Source organism: Lagopus leucura, unplaced genomic scaffold (genome assembly GCF_019238085.1).
Source record: "Lagopus leucura isolate 7727_CA_CO unplaced genomic scaffold, USGS_WTPT01 Super-Scaffold_100002, whole genome shotgun sequence".
NCBI lineage: Eukaryota > Metazoa > Chordata > Aves > Galliformes > Phasianidae > Lagopus > Lagopus leucura.
In genome coordinates this window covers 47,201,486-47,225,267 of record NW_024962263.1, presented here as the reverse complement: position 1 = coordinate 47,225,267, position 23,782 = coordinate 47,201,486, and the positions used below count along the sequence as shown (strand labels likewise).

Here is a 23,782-nt window from a genome sequence, read left to right as displayed (position 1 = left end):
CATCCATCCATCCATCCATCCATCCATCCATCCATCCATCCATCCATTCCAAGTCTCTAAATTGATATCAGTAAAGCTTAAGGGAGCAGCAAGAAGTATTAGGCTTGGTAATCAAACCTAACACAAGAATCTTCAAAAGCTGTACAGCTTCCATCATAAAAGAGATTGAATAACTCCTGTTGCCATTCCTGAGTTTTAAAACCTTTCTATTAGTCTAATAAAAATGCGGCACCTTATCACAAGTTATTAAGATTCACCTCCTTTTTTTTTTTTTTTTCAAGCTGTAAACATATAAAACTGTCAGAAATGAAACTAATGTTCTACAAAGGATTTCAAGAAAAATATGCTGTCAGATTTTCTTCAGAAGCTTATGGACAAAACTTGTAAATATTCTTGGTCAGACCCTGCTTCTCACTTTGTTCAGTGAATGAAGAGCCTTTGCATGGAGGAAAGATCAACATCTTCACTTGGCCCAGAGGGTAACTTTTAGAAGATATTTGAAGTGTTGAGGGGGAAGGAAAAGAATATATAAAATACTTAGTATTAAGAAGACAGTTACTGTTGTAATCTACAAAGACAGCCTGAATGATCTGAAGCAAAATTGTCATTTTTTGGGTATGCTGCATAAACCCATTCATGGCATATAATTCCAGTATATATAAATCCCGTGAATATCAGAATCATAGAACCATAGAATCATAGAATCATAGAACCATAGAATCATAGAATGGCCTAGGTTGAAAAGGACCATAATGATCAGTTAGTTTCAACACCCCCTGTTATATGCAGGGTCGCCAACCAGCAGACCAGGCTGCCCAGAGCCACATCCAGCCTGGCCTTGAATGCCTCCAGGGATGGGGCATCCACAGCCTCCTTGGGCAACCTGTTCCAGTGCATCACCACCCTCTGTGAGAAAAACTTCCCCCTGATATCTAACCTAAACCTCCCCTGTCATAGTTTTAAATTGTCCAATCACTATCTACCAACATAAGTCCCCCTCCTACTTACTTCAATACTGGAGTATGAAGCTGTATGTATGTGTAGTACATATGTATAAGTACTGGGATATGAAGCTATATGTATATTTTATATATATTATCATTACATTACATATGGCAGACAGCTTGGATGAAGGACAAACTCCTAGCATTGGAGCACGACAACTATCTAATGCCACTGAGACACAGCCTCACCTCCCGAAAAAGCCAACACAGGACAGACTTCAGTTTTAAAATTACACAATGGTTGACAGTGGTTGCTGCACTGAACACTTTTTATGTGTTTCCAGAGGCTTTACCACAATACTAAGTGACATTTGTTTAAAACATTACTGCTGAACATTAGCCATGGAGCATTAAATGGGTGAACACATGGGTAACAGATCTCTGAATGTACTTAGTGGACTGGTAATGGTAGCTGTTGGCTGGGATCTGAAAGATTGCTGTAGGGCCTTGTGTGCTTCTGGGGGTTCCTCAGGAAGTAAATCTGAAGGTAAATATAGACAAATTGCCAATATAATTTGAACATACCTTAATTAGTAGGCTGAGAAAAGGATGACCAAGCAGAGTGGAGTAGATTGTTCTCTGGTGTGTTCCTTGTCACAACAAGATGTTCTCTAATACCAGCAAGTGCAAAATTTCATTTCTGAGATTGAAACTAGCCTTATCTGCAGAATGGAGACTATGTCCCAAGAAGGACTGAGGGGCCTTGAGAAGGGGTAAGGAAGAATGCTTCCTCAGTGCAGTGCTGTGGTAAGACTAGCTAGAGCAATTCCTAGGTGTGCTGCAAGGCACGCTTCAGGATATGCCTGCTGGAGTTCAGTATTAAAAAAGTACTTTTAAAAGTATGTTGGAAAAGTGGTGAAGGCAAAAACAAGAGCTGAAAGGAATTTCTTTAGGGTGAGAGACTTTGAAAGCTCGGCCTATTTAGCTTATCAAAAGGATGATGAAGAGATGAGTTACTTGCATTATGTAAGTATTCTCATGGGAACAAAGTAGAAGTGCAAGAGGCTTTTTAATCTGGGGGAGAACAGCATAACAAGCTTCATACAGACTCATTTTAGAAGGACCATTTTTGGTGATGAAAATGATTAGTCTGGTGAATAAACTACCAAAGAATCGGTGGATTTTCTGTCCTATGAGTTTTCAAATTAAGCAAAGATGCTTTTTGTAAAGCATATTTAACCAAACATAAATTATTGAAACAGTGAAATGTGTAATGACATGAAAAATCTATAAGTTAACTGGAAAATTTTATGTTGTAATCTGGTTTTATACTCCATGATTCTTTGAGCATTGTGAATACAGCCTTTCAGTTGCAGCATCATTAGGTAATAACTAATATAAGAATCATAACAAAATGTACCTTCAGATAAGCCATCCTCTGCTGTTGGCAAGCAAACTTCTCTCCTGGAAACCAAGTTCATGCTTGAAAGCACTTCTTGCAGCACAAACACTGGAATTAGGTGTCATAAAAAGTCTTAATGATACAGATCTTTATGATACAATCTTTTTGATATAGGTGTTCTGGTTAGGTGTAACTTTTTTTAAAAAAAGTAGTAATCTTCATTTTTAACTCTAGGTGGAAAAAAAAGCTGAATACACAAAGCAGTTCACCACTGTCACGAGTCAACTGATGATAGGATCAAAAATGACTGAAGATAACAGGTGCACAAAGAGGCAGATCAGTCACGTGGGCTCCATTTCTGAAGGGAACCAAAGGCCTTCAGTGGTGCTGAGGGAAGAAGCTGAGCATTTGGAAGGGAGGAGCTGCTAAAGAGAGCAGCTGTGATCACTTAGGAAAGCACAGCTGCCTGTTAAAGAACGTACACCAGTGGGTTATACAGTGTCGAATACTCCTTTTTCTGTGTTGATAAAAATCTGTGAGAGCTCAATCAAATGTCAATGGCTTACCTGTCAAAGTTAGACACTTTGATAGGTCTCTTTAGTTCCCACTTTAGTTCTCTTTGTTGGGATGCTTCCCCCACTGCTGACTTCATACAGTGTCTGGGGCTCCTTCCTGATCTTCCCCTTCAGTCGGTCCCTGCCTGGTTCTGCATCTGCCATCGATGCAGCTTTTTGCAACGATTTGTGATAGGAGAGGAGAAAAAGGGTTTTTATTTTCACACATTCTTGGCAAGGAGCTTGTCCGTGCCATGTTGAAGTTAAACTATTTCTAAAGACAAAAAGCCTCCAGGTTGTTCCTATGCTACCTGGATCACAGTTTTGCTTTTCCAGACGTAGTTGATGTCTATTGAGCTGGGGGGGAGAGCAAAGAAAAAGCAGTCAGTCCAAATTGTCTCGTGAGGAAGGCAATGGAGCAGGACTAAGGAAACTCAGCAGTCATCCAAGTGCATGAATTCTTGTAAAACCATTATGAGCAGCCTGAATGGATCCCTTGAGTGAATGGCCATTTTGTCCCTTGCAGTTCTCCTTCTCCAGCATAGGACTCAATGTGCAGCCTGTGGACAGACAGATTCCACAATAAATAGAGAGGGAGAGTAAAACTAAACCCTCTGGAGCCAGGCCAGAAGCAATGTCAAATCTCTTGACTTATTTCCCAAGGAATTCTTGGTCTAAATGTCAGGAGAACACAGCCCCACAGTCAAATCTGGACCAGGCCGATACCAGGGCGTGACAAAATGAATGACCTAAGTAACAAGATTACACTGAAGGAAAACTGAAACTTCAGAAATGTGTAAAGATCATATTTCAGTAAGTGGTGTTTTATGTAAGATCCTTTTAGTAGGCAAAGATTAGCCCAAACTTATAAGCTGGTGAATTGTGGGTGGTTCATTAGTGACAACAGAATGAAACTCTCAGCCAGGCAGTACAGAAAGTCAGAGCATTTCTGCAAGCGCCAATCATTTCTGAAAGGCTTGCAGCCTGCTTTCAAGGTCTCTTGTTGACAGCAGCCAAGGAAGGTCAAAGGAATTCGGTCTCCCAGGAGTCCGTGCCACCACAAAAACAGAAGCCAAATCCCTCCATCACTTTGGGTACTTATGAAAATTCTTCTGGGGGTTCTCCTAAGACTGGCTGTGGTTACCTTTCACTGTGGTTACCTGCTGCCCACTGTCGTTGCAGGTTTGGTATAAAACTGAGTAGACTCTGGTCTCCCACTGTAGCCAAAGGAGTCTTGGGTTGCACAACCCATCTGAACACTCAGAGAAGGTGGGGGAAGAGAACATGGCCAGTAAATCTCATTAATTTTGAAAACTGAAAGCCTGAAGAGGTGTTGACAGAAAAGAGGGCAAGCTGAAAAGCTTAATAGTGGCAGCTTAGAGACAGCAGCCCTCATCCTCTGGGTACAAGTGGAAAAAGACTATGGTCACTGAGAAAACACACAGTGCTTCTAAATTATGTCATCTGGTTTTGTTTCAGTATTTGTTTTCTCTGTCTCAGCCCTAGCTGACCAGACCACAAGGCAGATCTGACAGCATTGCTCCACGGCTTTCCATGCAACTCACTGTAGAGTGGTGGGACTCTTCCCACTGCAGTTCAACAAGGTGACAGAATCCAGTCCTGGGAGATTTTCTGCCTCTCTCCCTTGCATTATGTTAGCTGGAATTAGCTGTTAGTACATTCCTATCCAACTTTGGCAGAGTGCCCTCTCCTCCATAACAGATTAAACTGAAACCCCAGACCCAGCACGCTTCAGCTGCCTGGGAAGTCCTTGTGCAGAAGGTGGATGTGCCTTACGTGTTGCAGCATCTTCTTGCCATGGCTTACTATCCTAGGGAGATCTTTAATTCATGATGCCCTAAAAACAACTGTAGGAAGTTGGCTGTGCTGTTCAGTGAAGGAGAAGCAGAGGCATGGTGAGATTGTGTTGCATATTCACCCCCTCAGACAGGCATGGAGCATTAACACCACTTTTACATTTTTCATATATGCTCTTTTATAAGGTATTTCCTTAACTGTGTCAACAGCAGCAGGAGGAACATCTCATCCTTGAGTAGAAGTCCAAAATAAGTTAAGTCAGGTTTTATAACAGAGAATTTATGTGGTCCCAAATCCCAAGAATGACCAATTCACCCCCAAACTGGTTTTGCTTTCCTCTATGCTTCAGTGCCACCTCAAACGATGGCTTTATTGCCTCCTGTGCTCTCAGTGGAGAAGTCTGTCTGTTAAATCAGGGCTGGCACAGCACGATTTGCTCCAGGTTTGTGCCCAAAGCATTGCCTTTGTCTGTTTCTGTGGCTGCAGCCTGATGACCAGAAGCTCTGTTGCAATGAGAATGGCAACAGTGACAGAAGGTGTTCGTGTTCCCACTTCACCACGTGGCACTGATCTGCTCCACAGACCACAAAGAGCAGATATGTGCTATCTGCAAGGAAAGGAAAAGCAATTATTTGTTTTACTAAGAGAGTGTTGTTTGTGAACAACCAAATGGGAGCTGAATCTGCAAGGTGCCAATGAACACATGTGTTGCCAGGGCAAACTGTGAAAGCAGCCTCTGTCCTGATTTGAGACAGCCAGCTCCAAAACTGGGGAGAAAATGGAGATCTCTGTGTGCACCTTTTGAAGTAACAGAGAAAATGATGTATTGGGGAGAAGCAGCTGTGGTGCAAAAGGCTGAAATAATCACGGAATCACAGAATGGCTTGAGCTGGAGGAAACCTCAAAGCCAGCCCAGATGCCAGCACCTGCCATGGGCAGAGTTGCCACCTATCAGATCAGGCTGCCTTTATCAAATGCAGGTGAGAAAAGACCTCCCATTCATACAAGGGAATCCACATGTGTGTGAAACAGAGCACTGAAGGTGGCTTCTTGTACAGTAATGTCTGGGAGAGGGGGGAAGAGACAGTAGGGGTGGAAAAGAGAACACACAGAGTAATTTCCTGACTGATGTCCTTATACTGTGGGGAGCTCCTCCCACAGCCCTTCTGTCAAAACTTAGTCTGTGAGTATATGAATTGTAAGTGGGCTTTTGTGCCTGTCAGTCATTGTTACGATTTGGAGTCTCTGGAATCACAGTAATGGGCTGTGAAGTACAAAGGCTGAGAGACTGAATGCAGCCAGTGAAGGAGTGGGGTTGTGTGCTGGTGATTCCCTCTCTTCCTGACTGAGATCAAGACATAAGCAGATGAAGCAAAGATTGAAAACAAGAATGCCAAGCATCCAGCCAGCTGTTTTTCTTCTGTCTTAACATTAGGATATCTTTTGGTATCCATATGACTATGTTTTAAAGAAGGGAAGAGCAGGCAAACATGAGAGGAACATCTGCAACTGTACTTTATGATCACTTTGTTACGAACCATGAACTCCAATTAGTACACAATTAACACACAGGCATTACTCCTTTATTGCCTTGCATGCAAATTTGTTTACAGCATCCTGAATTGATAGTACTATACATTACACTTCCTCTTTACTGGTGTGAAGTACTACCTACAAAATCCCAACAGAAGCTACAGAAGATTTTCCATGATTTTCCATGGTTTCTGTGCCCTAAGTGGTTCTCCATCTCTTGTACTCTTTCCTAAGGCTCAGAAGGATCACCAGCACAGCGTGCACAGAACAGGCTGCCTGATGGCCACAATACATTTTGGCTGTTTCTACTGCCACATGAGTTTGTGGTAGGTTCTCTGTGCACGTTTCAGACTGGTTTTAACATTTGAACAACATATCCTTTAAAACATTTTCCATATAGCATTTTCCACATAAGTTATGCACTGATTGTTTTACTGCATCCAAGGGTCAAAACCATCTGGAAAAAAAAAATAAAGAAAAAAAAAAAAGAATTTTGTAGATATTTTGTTCCATATTCATGACTGCCTTCTACAAGTGTCAGTTTCTACACACTCTCTAACAAAATAATCCTGCCTGGAACTTTGGTTACTTTGTTTCAGTCTTACTGCCTAAAGGGCTGTTTTTTCATCAGATTTTTGTGCTGTAGATTCATTGGGTTTCTCTCAAGGTGAGAAGCGCACCTGGGTCCTGGCAAGTTCCACTGTCATTTGCAAGCTGGGGGATGTAACGATGGTGCATAAAGGGCTGCCAAAAGGGCTTGGGGGTACTGATGCATGAGCCAGCAGTGTGCCCTTGCAGCCCAGAAAGCCAACACTATCCTGGGCTGCCACAAAAGAAGCATGGCCAACAGGGTGAGGAAGGTGATCCTGCCCCTCTGCTCTATGCTGATGAGACTGCATCCAGATGTGGGGTTCAAGAGAGACACAGACCTATTGGAGTGCACCCAGAGGAAAGCCACAAAAATGATGCAAGGGATGGAACATCTCTTCTACAAGAACAGACTGAGAGCATTGGGGCTGTTCAGCCTGGAGGAGAGAAGGCTCCGGGGAGATTTGAGAGCAGGCTTTCAGTATCTAAAGGGTGGCAATAAGGAGGAAGAGGACAGGACTTTTAGCAGAGTCTGCTGTGGTAGGACAATGGGAAATGGTTTCAAACTAGAAGGGAGATTTAGATTGGATATAAAGAAGAACTGTTTTACAATGAGTATGGTGAGGCACTGGAACAGGTTGCCCAGAGGTGGTGAAAGTCCTGTCCTTGGAGACACTCAAGGTCAGGCTGGATGGGTCTCTGAGCAGCCTGACTGAGCTGCAGATGTCCTTGTTCATTGCAGGGTAATTGGATGAGATGACCTTTAAGGGTCCCTTCCAACTCAAATGATTCTATAGGAAAAATACTAAATCCATAGAACCCAATGGGGCAGCATCACAGCATAGTTTCATCAGTTCTCTACAGTGGCCTCCATTAATTTCCCACAGTAGGCAAAACTTTGCTGAACGTTGCAAAGGGGAGCAAGCTGAACACCACGTTATGCAACATATAGTGTTGCTGGTGAGGTTACCTGGTGAGGTACCAGTAGGTACCAGAGACGGACGAAGTTCTCTGCCTGCAGAGTGCCTTACATTCTATTTCTGTGAGCCCAGCGTGCAGCTGGAAGAAGCAGAGCGCTCTTTGAGCTTTTCCCCATGCCGCGCAGCCCCCACCTCGGGATCTCGGCGGGTTCCCTTCGGCCCCGGCTCCCTCATTTCGCCAGCGGCCACGAACCCCCCGCACCAATCTGCATATTCACATGATCGCAAATGACCCGCGGCTCCGGCGGCAGCGTCTCAAGCGCCCTCCGCCCTCCCGCAGCAGCAGGTAGGGGCCCGCCGCTCGGCAGCCGCCCGCTCGGGAGCCGCGCCCCCCCTCCCCCCCGCGCCCCGCGCCCACCCGGGGAGCTCCGCTGCTCCGCGCCCGCGCTGCCGCGGCTCCGCGCTGCCGGACAGGCATGAGCGACCGGGCGGCCGCCCCGCGCCGCGGGTGAGTGCGCTCCGCAGAGGGAGGGAGAGAAAGAGTGAGGGGTGGCCCAGCTCGGGGGAGAAGGTGACCCCCGGGGAGCGGGGGGCTCGGGGTGCGGTGGCTCGCAGGGCTAGCCCGGCAACACGAAGGCGATACATTTCTGTCGCCCGTGGGTGCGCTAAGTGGGAACGGAGGGCTGCAGAGCGTCTCCGTTCCGCGCCCGAAAAGTTTCATTCTCCGCTTGCGGTCTTAGAGTGGAGAGAGGTGCGTGTGCGGAGCTCCGGTCCCGCAGAAAGTGGCTTCCCTGCCCCCTCCTCCCACCTGCCGCGGGTACCCTTGTCAGCCGCTCGCTCACATCATAACGGAAAATGAGACGGTGTGCCAAAGGGTGCCCAGCGTCCGTCTGAGATGCCGGCGCGTATAGCTGCCGCGCTCGCACAGCTGCCGTGCCGTGCCGGGCTGTGCCCCTGCCCTCAGTGGCATCAGCCGGGAGGAGAGAATGCTAAAAGTGCCTTTGGGATTTGTTAGGAAGCCTTTGTTATTATTTATATTGTTGCGGCTTCAGAGCCGTAACAGTCTCTGCAGCTCTGGACAGTGTGTGAGCCCAGAATAAGGCTGCCCCATACCCCGGACTCTTTAGACCGTGACGGCAACTTGAGCTGCAGCACCCACCCCGTGTCCCATCAAACTCCGTGTGCTGTGTGATTCTAGACCAGAGAGCTCCAAGTGTGGCCATTGGAAATGAATGTGTGACTGTAACCTGAAAGTGCCGCTCTGTTTTTCTGTTATATTTTTCATTTGTGGAAGGCAACTGCGAGCAGCAGCTACTCCAAAAATTGCTTTGCAACTCTGATGGCAAATCTTAGAAGTCTCTTATCAGCTTCAGATTTGGCAGCCATCTCTCTTTCCCATCTCAGGCCTTGAAGTTAATTGTGTACATGATGGGACAGTGGGCAGTGGAGACAATATTGATTTCTAAGTTGCTGAGAGCCTTTGAATTTAAGTGAGATCCTGGACTCCAAGGGAAAAAAAAAAAAAGTGATATTAAGCTTGTATTAACCTTTTCTATGTGAGTGGTTGGGAGGGAGCTAAATTTTCTTTCATTTTTGCTGTGGGGAATAAAGTTGTGCAGCTTGAAATAAAACTTCTGCTGTGACAGCTGGATGTTTCATTGGGTGTTAATATCATAGAGAAGCAGACTGCTTCAGAGAAAAAAAAAAACAGCATTAAAATAGGTGAAATAGGTGCTTAGGTCATTAACTATCAAAGTATGACTGGCAGTAGAGTTCTACCATTTGGGATGGTTTTTTGTTTTTTTTTCTTTTCCATGCAGTATGCTATTTAGGATAAGTATAAACTTCATTTATGTTGATGAACAAACTTTTGTGCTTGAGTTACATACAAAAATCCATGTAGAACTTTCGCATTTTGAGGGCTGTAAATGACATTGGCTGAATGGATGGCATCTGATCTCAATTGGTGCAGCAGAATAAGGTCTGATCTCCATGATGGGTGCCCGGCTGGGCACACCTGCAGTTCTCTGTGTACAGAAAGTGATGATCAGGCACATTGGGACAAAGTCACGAGTCCCCATATCCCTCCCTCCCATGTTCCAAATACATCTGGTGCCCTCCTTGTGTCCTCAGCAGTAGTAAAATTTGTGGAAGTTATAGAATCATAGAATCATTTAAGTTGGAAAAGACTGCTAAGATCATCTAGTCCAAACATCAAGTCTGGAATATAACATCTAGGCTTTATTTTGTACCTCGCCAAAGTAGGTGTAAGCTAGAGCTTGGGAAAACCAGTGTTGCATCCCAATGAAGATAGGTGTGAAGAGATGAGTGCTGCTTCCAGTAATGCTCATCCAGTGAGCACCAGGTTTATTTTCACGGGTTCAGAATATGACTGATCTCTACATGATCTGTTCACCTGGGACATGTTCTGGGACACTGAGCTCTTCTCAGTACAGATATTGCTCCTGTGACCTACTCACATCACTGAACTGAATTGTTGGTGTGGATCTAGCAAGGAGGGTAAGGACAGCTGTGGTTTCATTACCACAAGAGGAGGTGAATTTGGAGCCATTTTGAACAAATAGTTGGATCTTGATAGCTGGTCATTAATTGCCTGTTAATATAAGATCTTACAAAAACTATTTCAGTTTGTCTTAACACAAAATCAGATTTGGGGATTGACTCTTCTCACTTTTGACATACTGGTTTTTATTCTCTTTGAGTGAAACAAGCCCTGCTCAAAGTTGAGTCTGCCAGATCACTTCACAACTGTTTTACAACAACCACTTGCAGGATGTAATGTAATTCTTGTTTTCATCTGAGAGTCCAAAGAACTGAGATAGAGTGCAAATGGCCTATCCAAAATACACAAAGAATTAGCATAAGAAATGAGACAGAGAAACAAATTATTTGCTCGAGTCACAGAGTTAAAATGCTATTCTCTAACTCTCACCAGCTATTAAGAAATTCATGGTCCATTCCTCTTGCTGTAACTTGAAACGACTAGACATGCATTTTATGCTTCTTTCTGATGTAAGTGGTATTAAATATGCATTGTGGCTTGGTTACCTTAGATAACTGAACATAAATTCATCCATCTTCCACTTGAAATTCTGTTCCCAAAGCAGCTGTATTCTTTCTTTTGTTTTCTGTTCTGGTTTTGTTGTTGTTGTTTTGTTTTGTTGGTTTGTTTGTTTGTTTTTGGAGGGGCTTGAGGTTTTATTTGCTTTTGTTTTTAAAGAAGAATCTTGTTAGCATTCCTTAGAAACTAATTAAAATGCTTCCCTTTTGGCTCATTCTCCTAATTTATTAATACCACAAATAACTTTTCTTTGGTGACCCACTTTCATAGGTATTTGAGCATCTAGCAAGATTGTAACTCATCACGAAGGGTGTGCAGACTAATAAATAGCATTTCCAGACAGTGGAAAATCCAAGACACTTCTTTCTTTGCCACACACACTTGTACACACCAAATGTGCAGAAAATGTTGTTCTGTTCTACTACTTGTTCTGCACACTTAGCCTAACAGAAAAGACTTTATTGACTGCATGGTTGATGTAAAAGTCAGAATTTAGGACTGCATCCATTCTCCTGGCTGGATTCAATCTTATCCAGAAAGGAGAAACTGCACTTTGTATAAATACAAATTGAAATATTTGTTTGTGTGAGTGTTCAGAAAAATAAACTTCTTCTTACAGACCCCAAGGCAACCTTCCATCACTATGCTATTGTAAAAATGAATTAGGTTTTGACTGCAGTATGGGCTTATGCTTGTTTGACTATGACTTGGGCTTGATTAGCTTGGAGAAGAGAAGGCTTTGGGGAGACCTCCTTGCAGTTTTCAGTACGTGAAGGGAGCTTACAAGCAGGAGGGGAACCAACTTTTTTTTCCTGATAGTAATAGGAAACAGGGTAACTGCTTTAAACTAAATTTAGACAATTTAGGTTAGATATCAGGAAAAAATCATTACTTAGAGGGTAGTGAGACACCGGCACAGCAGCCCAGAGAAGCTGTGGTGCCCCATCCCTGGAGGCACTCAAGCTTGGATGGGGCCCTGGGCAGCTGAGCTGCTGGGTGGCAGCCCTGCCCATGGCACAGGGTGGGACTGGGTGGGTTTCAAGGTCTCTTCCAACCCAAGACATTCTGTGATTCTGTAATATTGCTTTTTACTGAACTATTGCACCTACCTTGTGAAAAGTTCACATTTGATCAGTGAAAGAGGATATCCACCAATTTAATGGGCATGATGGTTAACAGGCCATTGAAAGTGGTAGGGCTCCTAGTTAGGCAGAGGTCACCTAGGATAGAAGAATGCATTTATTTTCATGCTTACATAAGAAAAAATAAAGGGTCTGTTTTGCATGAACCAAAGGTACAGGAACAGACTTATCACAGGGGATGACTGATTGCTCCACATCCTGCAGACTGTTGAACTCCAGCAATGTTTTAAGGACAGCGCATGTGTTCAGTGTTGTTCCCTTCTAAGGGTACTCTGCTTTGAGCCTCCCCTCCAAGCTTTCCAAATATCAACCCTCTTACAGGAGAGAATTAGGCTTATTTGGTGATTTCTGATGAAGATTTGTTTTCCTTTTCAGTAAGTGTGGACGACTGTGCAAGTGTGAGAGCATCATGGTAGCATTCAAAGGAGTCTGGACTCAGCCCTTCTGGAAAGCCGTTTCAGCAGAATTTCTGGCTATGTTGATTTTTGTCCTCCTCAGCCTCGGCTCTACAATCAACTGGGGTGGATCAGAGAAGCCACTGCCCGTAGACATGGTCCTTATCTCTCTCTGCTTTGGACTCAGCATTGCAACCATGGTGCAGTGCTTTGGACACATCAGCGGTGGCCACATCAACCCTGCGGTGACCGTGGCCATGGTCTGCACGAGAAAGATCAGCCTCGCCAAGTCGGTCTTCTACATTCTTGCCCAGTGCCTGGGAGCCATCGTGGGAGCTGGCATCCTCTACCTCATCACACCACCGAGTGTGGTGGGAGGCCTGGGAGTCACTGCGGTAATCACTTCTGCTCCAGCGCGTGCAGTAGAGTAACTCAGAGCCTAAGAACATAGAAGCAGTGTCACAAAGAATAAAGAGAGCTCGAGTAGAGATTTTAGGAGCTTGCTGGTTTATTTACAGCATCCAGAAAGGGTTTAAAGCTCTCCCCAGGATGGCTTTATGCAACACTATATCTAAGCTATTCTTTTTATAGAAGTACACTTTTCTAGAACTTCCCTAAATCTGATGACAGCAGGTAATGTTAATTTACATGCAGAATTTAAATAATATATGCATGAAATGCCATTTTCTTATGGACTGGGGAGGGGAAATTAATTCTCTGCCGTTATGATGAGGATTGAAAAAACATCAATTTAAAATGACATACTTTTGAAATAGATTGTGACTGAGATTTCAGCTTTGTTCTAAACTAATAAGAAATGCCATCAGTTAGCCCTGTTGCAGGACTTATTAAAAATGCACTTGAGCTGTGCACTGCTTAAATTTTAATTGAAATTTAAATTAATTAAGTCAGGGCTAATTAATGAATTTATAATTGAATAGTAAATTACAGCACTCCCAAGGAAAAAAAAAAAAGAAAAAAAAAACAGTGAAGGGGAAGTGCAGCCTTTGCAAATCCCTGTGTAAAAATAAAGGATACTTCTGCAGTCTAACTTTGAAGTTCCCATTGGGTGTTACTGGCAAGCCGTCTGTTGTCAGTCCAGCAGTAATTTTCCATGGCTCTCAAATTAAAACAAAAAAAAGAAAGGGAAGGGGAGGAGAGGGTTGGGAATGTGTGCCTCTAAGAGTTCGTTGTTGTCTTTCACTACGTACCATTCACTGAAGTGTAATTAATGTAGGCGGTGTCTTTCTGATTTACAAAATCACCTTTGCTTCATCTCCTGTGTTCCCTTCCTCCAGGTACATGGGGATCTTTCCGCTGGCCATGGACTCCTAGTGGAGCTGATAATTACATTCCAGCTGGTTTTTACTATTTTTGCCAGCTGTGATTCAAAACGAAGTGATGTCACTGGTTCAGTAGCTTTAGCAATTGGATTTTCTGTTGCGATTGGACATTTATTTGCTGTAAGTTAATGCCTTCTTTTTGAAAAACAGAGCTTTTATCCCTTTATGCTTACTTCAGAAGCAAACGGAAACTTCTGTAGACTTTATAGCTGCTATAACTGTATAGCTGCTGTATTATAGAATCATAAAAGCCTAGAATCACCAAGATTGAAAAATACCTCCAAGATCATCCAATCCAACTGGCCACCAACCACCAGTATTTCTCACTAAACCATGTTCCTTAGTACAGTGTCTAAAAGCTTCTTGTACACCTCCATAAACGGTGACTCCACCACCTCCCTGGGCAGCCCATTCCAATGCATCACCACTCTTTTGGAGAAGAAATGTTTCCTAATATCCAACTTGAACTTCCCCTGAGGCACCTTGAGGCCATTCTCTCTTGTCCTATCACTGTTACCTAGGAGAAGAGCTCAACTGCAACTGTACTTCCTTTCAGGCTGCTGTAGAAAGCAACAAGGTCTCCCCTGAGCCTCCTCTTCTCCAGACTGAACAATTCCAGTTCCCTCTGCTGTTCCCCATAAGATCTGTGCTCCAGACTCCTCACAGCTTTGTTACCTTTCTCCAAACACATTCCAGAACCTCAGTGTCTTTCTTGTTGTGAGGGGCCCAAAACATGTTATTCATATTTTGTATGGATCCATGTCAAAAACAGTTTGAACACCCTTGTGTAGGGTGCTAAATCTGAGATTTTCTGCCTGTTCATGTGATAGCTTTGTTAATTTTGTAATTAGACTCTGGAGAGTAATAATACCCATTGTTAGGATTAGGCACTATGCAATACCAGATTTTCCCATAATAAAAGGACTGAAAGACACTGAATCACTACCCTTGAGGTTCTAATAACATGCAACATTTTGTTCTATTTTAGATCAATTACACTGGTGCCAGTATGAACCCTGCTCGCTCATTTGGACCTGCTGTAATCATGGGAAAATGGGAAAACCAATGGGTAACTCTGTTTTCATGCTTCCCTCCTCCTAGCAGCAAACGTCCATCACATTTTTTCATAAAGCACTCAATTTTTTACACATCCCATCAAGACCATCACTGGGAAGACAGATGCTGACCTGCCACCCACTGTAGTACAACCCTGGTTCACATCTAGGACTGCAGTGCGGTAGGCAGCATGCTAGGATAGCATCTAGCTACTTGGGGGCCATTTTGTGGAAGGAGTAACTGGGGTAGAAGAACATTGTACCAAAAAAGCAAAACAAACAAACAAACAACAACAACAAAACAGTCCAGTAGGATGGGAAGGATTGAACTGTAAGACAGAAAAAGTCCTCCAAGGCAGATTGCAAACCCTCAGGTCATGCTGGTGACAAGTTATGAAAGTAATTCTGTTGGCTTCACATTTCACCTGGTTCTATGGCAAATTGGGGCAGACACAATATGAGAGCAGGGACTCCTCTGTGTTCCAGAGGGAGAACCTGCCATAGCAAATGCCCACAGCGAGAGATGAAGGGGTTGCAACTTGGTCTTTATGAGCTGGACCAGATGTTATCTGCTTTGATTAGAAAGCAGATTGGCTTAACCAGGAGTGTTTGTGCAGGAAACAATTTAATAAACACACTGTGAGTGTTGCACTTTCTGTAGCATCCCACTACTAAACTTATGAACATTTTATAGGGAGAGATGGATCACAGCTCAGCCTCACCTAATTAAACACAGGGAAAGCACTTCCAGGGATGCTTTTAGTACTAACTGTGGGAGCTGAGTATTGCAGAACATATAAGGATTTTCTTGATTTTTAAAGTATGGAGCCCACATTGCTCCCACTGAAGTTAATAACAGAAATAGCATTGTTTTCAGTCCCTGAGGCTCCAATTCTGCAAACACGATACCATGTGTAATTTTGTTCTCAAGAGTTTTCCTATTGAGGCAGATTTACCCAGTTATCAGTGAGTGGCTTGTTCCTATGAAAAATCTGCTGTAGTTTTTCACAAGATTAATTATCCATACTCTGAGGGAGCCTGTAATTTGCGACTAAAGCTGTAAACAATAAACAAATTTACTATGTAGAAAGTTTTAGGAGAAGCTTAGCTTTCTCTGCTGGTCATTTGGGAATCAGGCCTTTTTTTCCTCCTTCAAAGCAGTAACATTAGCATGAGAGGCCTTTGCACCTACTAATATTACAGAACTGCTGCATGTCATACTAAAATAGATAGGTACGCTCCAAAGTTGTGCGTGTCAGTCGTATTTGTTTATCAGATCAGATAATAAGATAGCTGCCTGCCTGTTGAAGTCTTCTGGATCAAGAGTCAAATTTGGCCTCTTTGGAAATGCGAGTCTGAAATATTGAAGTAGAACTGCTTGTATGTATACAGTAGGATAGGCATTGCTTCCTTACAATCTTATAATCATTTTGGAGTAAAAATGCAGAAAGACCAGTTTTCTACACTGGTATTTATTTTGTGTGGCATCTTGCAAACAGCACAAACATGTTATCTACAGCTGGCAAATAAACAATGAAAATTTAGAGAAGGCTTCTTGGAAAGAGGTTTGAAGTTGACAAACCCATGGGAGGATATGGGGCTGCTTCTCAACCACCTTACTTTTGGTAGTCTAGAAAAAGACTGTGCCAGAGCAACTGTGTGTTGTACATAACTACAGAGTAGTATTTCACAAGTCATACCCAACCCCACAAAGATCTGTGGCCTTTTTTTCTCAAGAAATGTTATATCTATGATTAATCCAACTAAAGATGATGAAGAACTTGAACTTCAGTTTTTTTGGGTATAGTTAATAAGTTGCAGAACCCAACAAGCTATTCAACCTGTCCACTCCATGAGGTTGCTAACTAGATATGTAGAATGAGATCTTTCTCAGACATCAAGGAAACAGCATCCCTACCTCACTGGTACATCACCATAGTTCCCTCTTCTCCTCTGCTTCATATGGTACATGCTCTGGTGATTCTCTTGGTGCTGGCATGAGAGGAATTTTTAGGGAAGATCTGCACCCACACGATGTGAGGTGGTTTAGGTGATTACATTCAAGGTGAATAGAGAGTATTTCTGAAGTGGACAAAAGGCATGTGAGAGATGGGAGACTGAGAGAAAGCATAGAGGTAAGAAAAAATGCATGGAACGAATGCCATTAACTGCCTAAGAGACTGCCTTTTGACCAGTTTCATGCCTCAGTTTAGAGAATTCACTTCACCGCTGAACTCTACGTCACCTTCTGTGAAACCTTGGGTAGTTAGACTTCTCTGCCTTGTAAACTGATACGATGTCAGATTTTATCCCAGTTCATGAAATCCAATGAACTGTGTGACCAAGCATTTCTGGAAAACAGAGTTGGTTTAAATGATTGGGCCAGGACATTTTTCATTTTCAGAAAGTTTTCTGAATGAAGTCTGCAGTGACATGCTTTTCTCTGAGATTCTGGCTTCTTTATTTGCTCTGGAACCTAATGCTAATGTTTTTTTCCACCTCTCTTTGTAGGTTTACTGGGTGGGACCAATAATAGGAGCGGTCCTTGCTGGTGCTCTATACGAGTATGTCTATTGCCCAGATGTGGAGCTCAAGCGCCGTTTTAAAGATGTCTTCAGTAAAGCTGCCCAGCCGTCCAAAGGGAAATACATAGAAGTGGATGACACCAGGAGCCATGTAGAGACCGACGACCTGATTTTGAAGCCTGGCGTTGTCCATGTGATTGATATTGACAGGAGTGAGGACAAGAAGGGAAGAGATCCATCAAGTGAGGTGCTGTCTTCTGTATGACTAGCAAGGAGCACTGAAAGCAGAGAGCAGCCTGCCAGCGAGTCCACAGATATCCTTCCACCTATTAAAGAAACAGATCTCCTCTAAACTGAACATCTACCATTTCTTAAAAGGTGTGGTGAAGGCAGCTGTGTGGTAGTAGCATCAACACACCATACATCTGCTCAGCTGGAATATTAGGACTTCATTATAATTATGATTCCCCATGAATTATTCCAAATTAGGAGTTGTTCCTACTATTTTCCCTCCTTTCTTTCCAGAACAACCCCAAAGTCAAAAAGAGATGAAAGCATTCTTCTTTAATAAATCAGTCAATAATAAGACAAAGATAGAGATGTTTAACATTCAGATTGACAGATAAGACATATCAGGAAATGCCTATAGACATGAAGACCTACTTATCAGATTGTTCTTCTGACACTTAATTGACTGTTGTCAGCTTTGATTAGAACATCTTATCCATTAAGAATTCTCTGTGAGGTTCAGGGACAGCACCAACTGTATCTAAGAGTTTTATCCAAAGTCAAGCGAAGGAGTACTGTTTCCACTCACGTATGTCACTACTACCTTGCAAACTACCTCTGAAATAAATTATTTTTTAATAGGCTCCAGAAAAAATTCGATCAACCCATCAAATTTCACTCATATGATTTTCTGTATAAATGTATTACCTTCATCTCTTCCCAGGAGTAAATATGCTGAAATTGAATGTTGAAGTCTACCGTAATAAGACTACAAAGTGTTTAACTGTACTTCATGCTCACTTCTGACATTGTCTATCTGGTGAAACATTCTCCTGGGGTTTGACTATTGACCATTTCTTGTTAGCAGACTCTCAAGGTCATGCAAAGAATATAAAGGCTTTCCTGTTACATAATAACTCAAATAAGACCTATCAGAAGAAAAAAAGGCATATCTGTTTTCAGTGCACTTGTTTAAATACAGATTTCTGGGCAAATTTATGTAAACTAAAAGTTTAAATTACTTACCTACTTTCTTACAGGATGGTCAGAGATTTGGGGTTTTTAATTTATTAGTAATGTAGAGAGTTTTTAAATTTTAACTGTATTCAAACACTGATTGAGGAGTATTTTTTATAACAGAGGATAAAAACATGACTGCTTCTGCCTTTCTGTTGTAACTAATGCCTAACTAGTTGAACAGGATCCTTTCTTGTTCCACAGCTCATCTAGTCTTAATTATATCTCCAGTAAAGGCTGCTTTATTTGTTGTTAGGAAAAGATGCAAACACTTGAAGGGTTTTTGAGGGAAGGGGACATGAAATCAGTAATTAGGCTTTCCCCCATAGAAGTATTTTAATAGACATAATCATCTCACCGGAACATTTCTATAAAGCTGTTACTTACTGCTTTTGCTTCTGATCAGTGGCTTTGGGTTTTACAACATGCAGCTGCCAGTCAGGAGCATTATATTATTACTGTAATTGTGTCGTTTTTATTTTGAAATTGAAAAGCTATTCCTGCCTACTTAAGAATAAGAGGGAAAAAAAGCATTAGTCCTGGCTGCGGGCTGTAATAGACTTGTATCCTCTTTGTCGTGCTCTACATGCAATCTTTATTGCAGGGAATTAGATGCTTCTAGTGAGATAATAAACCACTGCTAAACTGAAATCTGTGCACTGTGATCCAAGGACAATTCTGCTATTCCAACTCACAGCACTGTATAGCTCCAGCATGTCCTGCTGTATTCATTCTCCTACTATCACACTTTTCTTGCCTTAAAAACCCTGTTAGAGAGTGGCACAAGCTACCTGCATTGAGCACTAGAGTTGTGATTCTTCCACCATTTGCATTTGGGCTCTGCTCCTGCCTCTGCTGTGCAGGCACAGCACATGGCACACATGGGCTTCCTGGGGTGACCCAGTGACAGCCCTGCTCCTGGCCAGACGTACTCCTGCCATGTACTTGCAGAATATGGTAAAACAGCTGATGGTTATCCCTAGCTTACATCCTTAGGACAGCATCATGGTTCAAGAGCAGGAACATGGCTAGGGACCTGCTGGTATTTGACCTGCTGTATCAAATCAGAGATAAGAGCCAAGCAAGAGCTAAGGATCACAGATAAGAGTTAAGCCACAGCAGGAACTGAGTCTCCAGGGGATGGGCAACATAGATGTAGCGTTTGGATTCCTGTCTGCCTTTTTCAAATGGGTAAGTATCATCCTATATAGATTCAATCACAAAGAGTAAAAATAGTGGTTTTTTTGTTTGTTTGTTTGTCTGTTCTGTGTTTTTTTTTTTTTTTTTTTTTCTCTAGACATTTGTCCTGGCTTTTTTTTTCTTCAAACACTGTGTTTGTTAAAGGGACATTTTGATTAAACCTTTTTCATGGCTTAAGCAGGTAAAATGAAGAGCGTTATATTCATAGCACTAGCAGATTGTTAAAATTTTTTGCATTCTTGTGTTTAAAAGTACTCCTTAGAAACTCACAATATGCAGATTTTGCATGGTGCTGTATTATTTCAATAAGAAGCTGTGATTTGCTTTATGCTTAAGGGTCCTTTACACCAATTGCGTAATATTTGTTTTCTTCACATCATCTGATTCTGTTGCAGAGGTGAGCATAGCATGAGCATGGTACTGGCCAACTCTATTAGCAAATTTTTTTCCTTGAAACACAGTTTACTAATGAATTGTGGCAAACACTCAGAACCAAACCTACTCACAGGAACTCCTTACTCAACAAGAGTATTGGAGATAAGATGCTGAGGATCCTGAAAAGATTGAGAGAAAGAAGAGAAGCTAAAGTAAAGAGACCATTAGCTGATAAAGGATGCTGTCATGCATTGGCCAATTTAGGAAAGTGAGAACTGTTACGTTTGCTCCTGCTTCCATGGAATCAAACTTGTGGAGAAGTTTGTCATTAGCTGCAAAGAAAATGATGCTGAGCTTTTTGGGGAGCTGATGGCTCTTCTCATGCACTTCATCGTAGTTTTTCCCAAGCAAGCACTTTTAAGCAAGATAGTAAATTATGGAAGGAGATTTTGCATTCAACTTGAGATTTATGACTCACCCTAAAGTAAATCCTTAGGTGTAACTACCTCCAAAGCCCATCGTACCCCGCAACGGGAGATCACCATTTGTGGTGTTCAAGGTATATTCAAGTAACATCACACCTCAGCACCCCTTAGGACTCGGCTTTAAACTTCAAGGGTATGTGCTTCTCTAAGTTGCTTTGCAGTAGCATCATTATAAAAACAATTATTTAACACTTCATATGGGTTATAAACACTTAGCATATGTATTGGTTAATGTTGGTAGATATAAATCACAGTAAGCTTGACAGGTGTCTCACCATTATTCTGGAAAGAATTGTGAATGAGTCTCATACCCCTCCATGATGGCACAGGTGTTTCCAACACTTCATTTGCACATTAACGAGCATATTCAGAATATTTAATCCCCAGACTTCAGAAAAGAAAGGATGAAAGCTGAAGGTGGTTACACTGAGGCACACAAATACCTTTCAGGTTGCCTAAATCCTGAGGAGTTTGTCAGCCAAATCTTCACTAAAAAAGAAAAAGAAAGAAAGAAAAAACCCTTCTCATGTTGAAGTATATGGGAGTTTTTTCATTCAGTGGAAGCAGAAGCAAGGCTCGTCTCATATGCAGCATTTAGGCTTGTCACATGTATTTGCACATGAGTTTTTCAAAATGTGTTTTAATTATTAATTATTGGGCATGGTAGATGCCTAAAAAGATAAATAGCCTTCAGATAGGGCTTTCACCTTTCTAATGCTAGCTAAAAGCAGTTGCATCTGAAATCTGCAACATTTTAGTTTAAGTCTGTGTAACACATGCAGGATTTAATATACCACCCACTATTTATAACCTAAAGAAAATATGTGAGAATTTATGTTATGAACCTTTCTGTCCAAGGTGAGAGATGTGGATGCCACATATTCTGACTCTCAAATCAACCTGTGCGTATTTGAGTTTCTCAAGGACTTACAAATAGACATGATGCAAATACAGACTGAATTATTTGTTACGTGGTTAGTTATACAATTTAAATCATGCTGATGCAGTCTTTGTAATTTAGGACAAGCGAGGTACAGCAAACTATGTTTGATGATTTTTCCAGAACGTTGCTTAATGTGAAAATGTTTAGTCACTGTCATATCAGAACTAATGTTATAGGACTTAAACTTTCCATGTGTTATGTTTGGAATAATCTACTGAAGAATACACTATGAAATAATACATGATTTTCTGGTTCCCACTTGTATTCTACTGTATCTCACACTTCTATTGCAAATAAATTGTCTGTTCCAAAAAAAGAAAAGGCATCATTTGTTCACTGAAAACATTCAACAGTCCCAAAGCTCATGACCAAAATATATAGAAAATAAACAATCCAGAAAATAGCAGATCTGAGGAGTTTGGAAGTGTGCGCTTACTTAGAAGTACTGCAGAAGTTGTATATCAGGAAAGAGATTTCAAAAGATGTAATATCTTCATGGAAGAAAACAAAACCAAGTAGAAAAAAGTTATACCACTGCACTCAACCCTGATTTAGCTGGATGGGTTGAAAACGCATATAGAATAGTGAGGAGCTAAAATTTTATATAAGTGATAGAATGGATGCAGGCATTTCAGAGTCCTTTTGCTGATGCTGCGTTGTGAGACCCAGCTCCCATGGAAAATTTCAGCAACAAAATTGGCTCCAGTAGCAATAATATTTTTTGATGCCTGGCTCTTTACTTGGAATGCAAAGCTTAGCTCCTAAAACATGCATGACAATCAGACAAGTAGGGATGTAGCTGTATCTGGGGTTAGGATACAGGAAGGTCCTGGGAGGTACAGGAAAGCAGCAGTGTGGCAAGGGAGAGTTCTATAGTTAGCTCTTACTGGCACTGTGATGTCACTTATGTGATAAGGACATGGTCATACAAGGACATGCACATAGGCTTGTGGAAACACATTGGAGACACAGAACAGGAGGAATTGCAGTGCAGCAGGGGGGTGATGTCCTCATCCTAAGCTCCAACAGTGACACCCTCTTCAGCTGCAACAATTGCAAACTGTGGCTCAACTGTCTTCTTAAAAAGAGAACTGAGGGTGTAGATACTCCCAATATCAGCTTCCTCTTGAACCCTCCTAGGGGTTTAGACTCCTTTATCTGCTGCAGATTGTGATATATTGTAAGCTTTATAACTTTATTTATATCAGACCGATGGTTCTTATCTTGGCTGTTAATTTGACTTCTCTTACCTCATTAGAAAAGCAACCCTTACAACTACAAAGACTGTGGAATAATCTATCTAACAGAGCTATCTCAAGGTTCTTTTGAAAGGCAAAGGGAACTTATACTGTTTGTCATGCCTGCCCAAGAATTCCCAGCCACTCACCACAGCAATGGTCTTCCTCTGATGTTTCATCTCTTCTTCCCTTTTGATAGGAATCTTCCTAAAACAAAAGTCATGGTTTGTATAAACGTCCATATTAGTATACTCTGTGCTATGTGCATGTGTATCTGAAAGTGAGCTGCACAAAAATGAGCAACAGGATTTATTCCTGGGAAGGGACAAGATTGGTAGGTAAACCTTTGGGAAATTGGAAGATTGGCTGCCACTTGAGATTGCTGCATGACCCACTGGGATTCCAGCATTTCATTTATTTCCACTTATGTCTGAGCCATTTGGATTTCAGTCTGGAATGCTGTTAGCACCGTCCCCTACTGACATGAAAGTCAACTGGGCTCTGCTGCTTTTCCTCATAAGGATCATTTGCCATGAGTTTTTTTCTTTCCACACACGAGCTATGCAAATGTTGCTTCCCTTACACATTTTGGAACCTTCTAGCATTAGAAATATTTTGTCATTATCCAACTGAACCTTAGGTTAGCTTCATTTCTTCTGTGGAGATTATTGCTTTACTTTGGAACTGCAGATCCAGCAGCATTGGAGATGCATTTGTTTTTCTCAAAATTTCCTTTGATAATGGTTTGGTTTAGCTTGACTTGGTTTGGTTTGGTTCCCTGCCTTCCCAGAAAGATGGGCTCATTGGAGATGTAGTGAGACATTTTAGTTTCCCAAGCATACTTCCCTGAGCTTCAAGAGGACGCTGCCACTCCTTGCCACTTTGCCCTTATGGCCAAGCAACAGCAGAGATGTCCTAAGGGGCATTTCTCATTTGCCTTGACTTGCCAGAGCTCCACAGTACTCAGGACAAATCCTGCCTTCTCAGAAAAGGCA

General features: G+C 42.1%; 1 protein-coding gene and 1 long non-coding RNA gene across 5 annotated transcripts in view; one reads left to right on the top strand and one right to left on the bottom strand.

Annotated features, from left to right (window-relative positions):
* Positions 1–8,708, bottom strand: part of LOC122179163 — a 19,026-nt gene extending 10,318 nt beyond the window's left edge. For all 3 annotated transcript variants that reach the window (XR_006178556.1, XR_006178555.1, XR_006178554.1), the window contains exons 1-2: positions 8,602–8,708; positions 2,365–3,460 (exon numbers count right to left, since the gene is read on the bottom strand). This is a non-coding gene — a long non-coding RNA (uncharacterized LOC122179163). The remainder of the gene's footprint in view (positions 1–2,364; positions 3,461–8,601) is intronic.
* On the top strand, positions 8,012–19,197 carry AQP4 (aquaporin 4). 2 transcript variants are annotated; one of them, XM_042869871.1, is made up of 5 exons: positions 8,012–8,105; positions 12,359–12,773; positions 13,677–13,841; positions 14,710–14,790; positions 17,288–19,197. In XM_042869871.1, exons 1-5 carry the CDS (start codon positions 8,038–8,040, stop codon positions 17,564–17,566), a joined length of 1,008 nt encoding a protein of 335 aa, XP_042725805.1. In that variant the 5' UTR covers positions 8,012–8,037; the 3' UTR covers positions 17,567–19,197. The 2 variants fall into 2 exon arrangements, with proteins under 2 accessions (XP_042725805.1, XP_042725808.1); XM_042869874.1 differs by lacking the exon at positions 8,012–8,105 and adding an exon at positions 8,218–8,267.
* Positions 19,198–23,782: the final 4,585 nt, after the last annotated feature.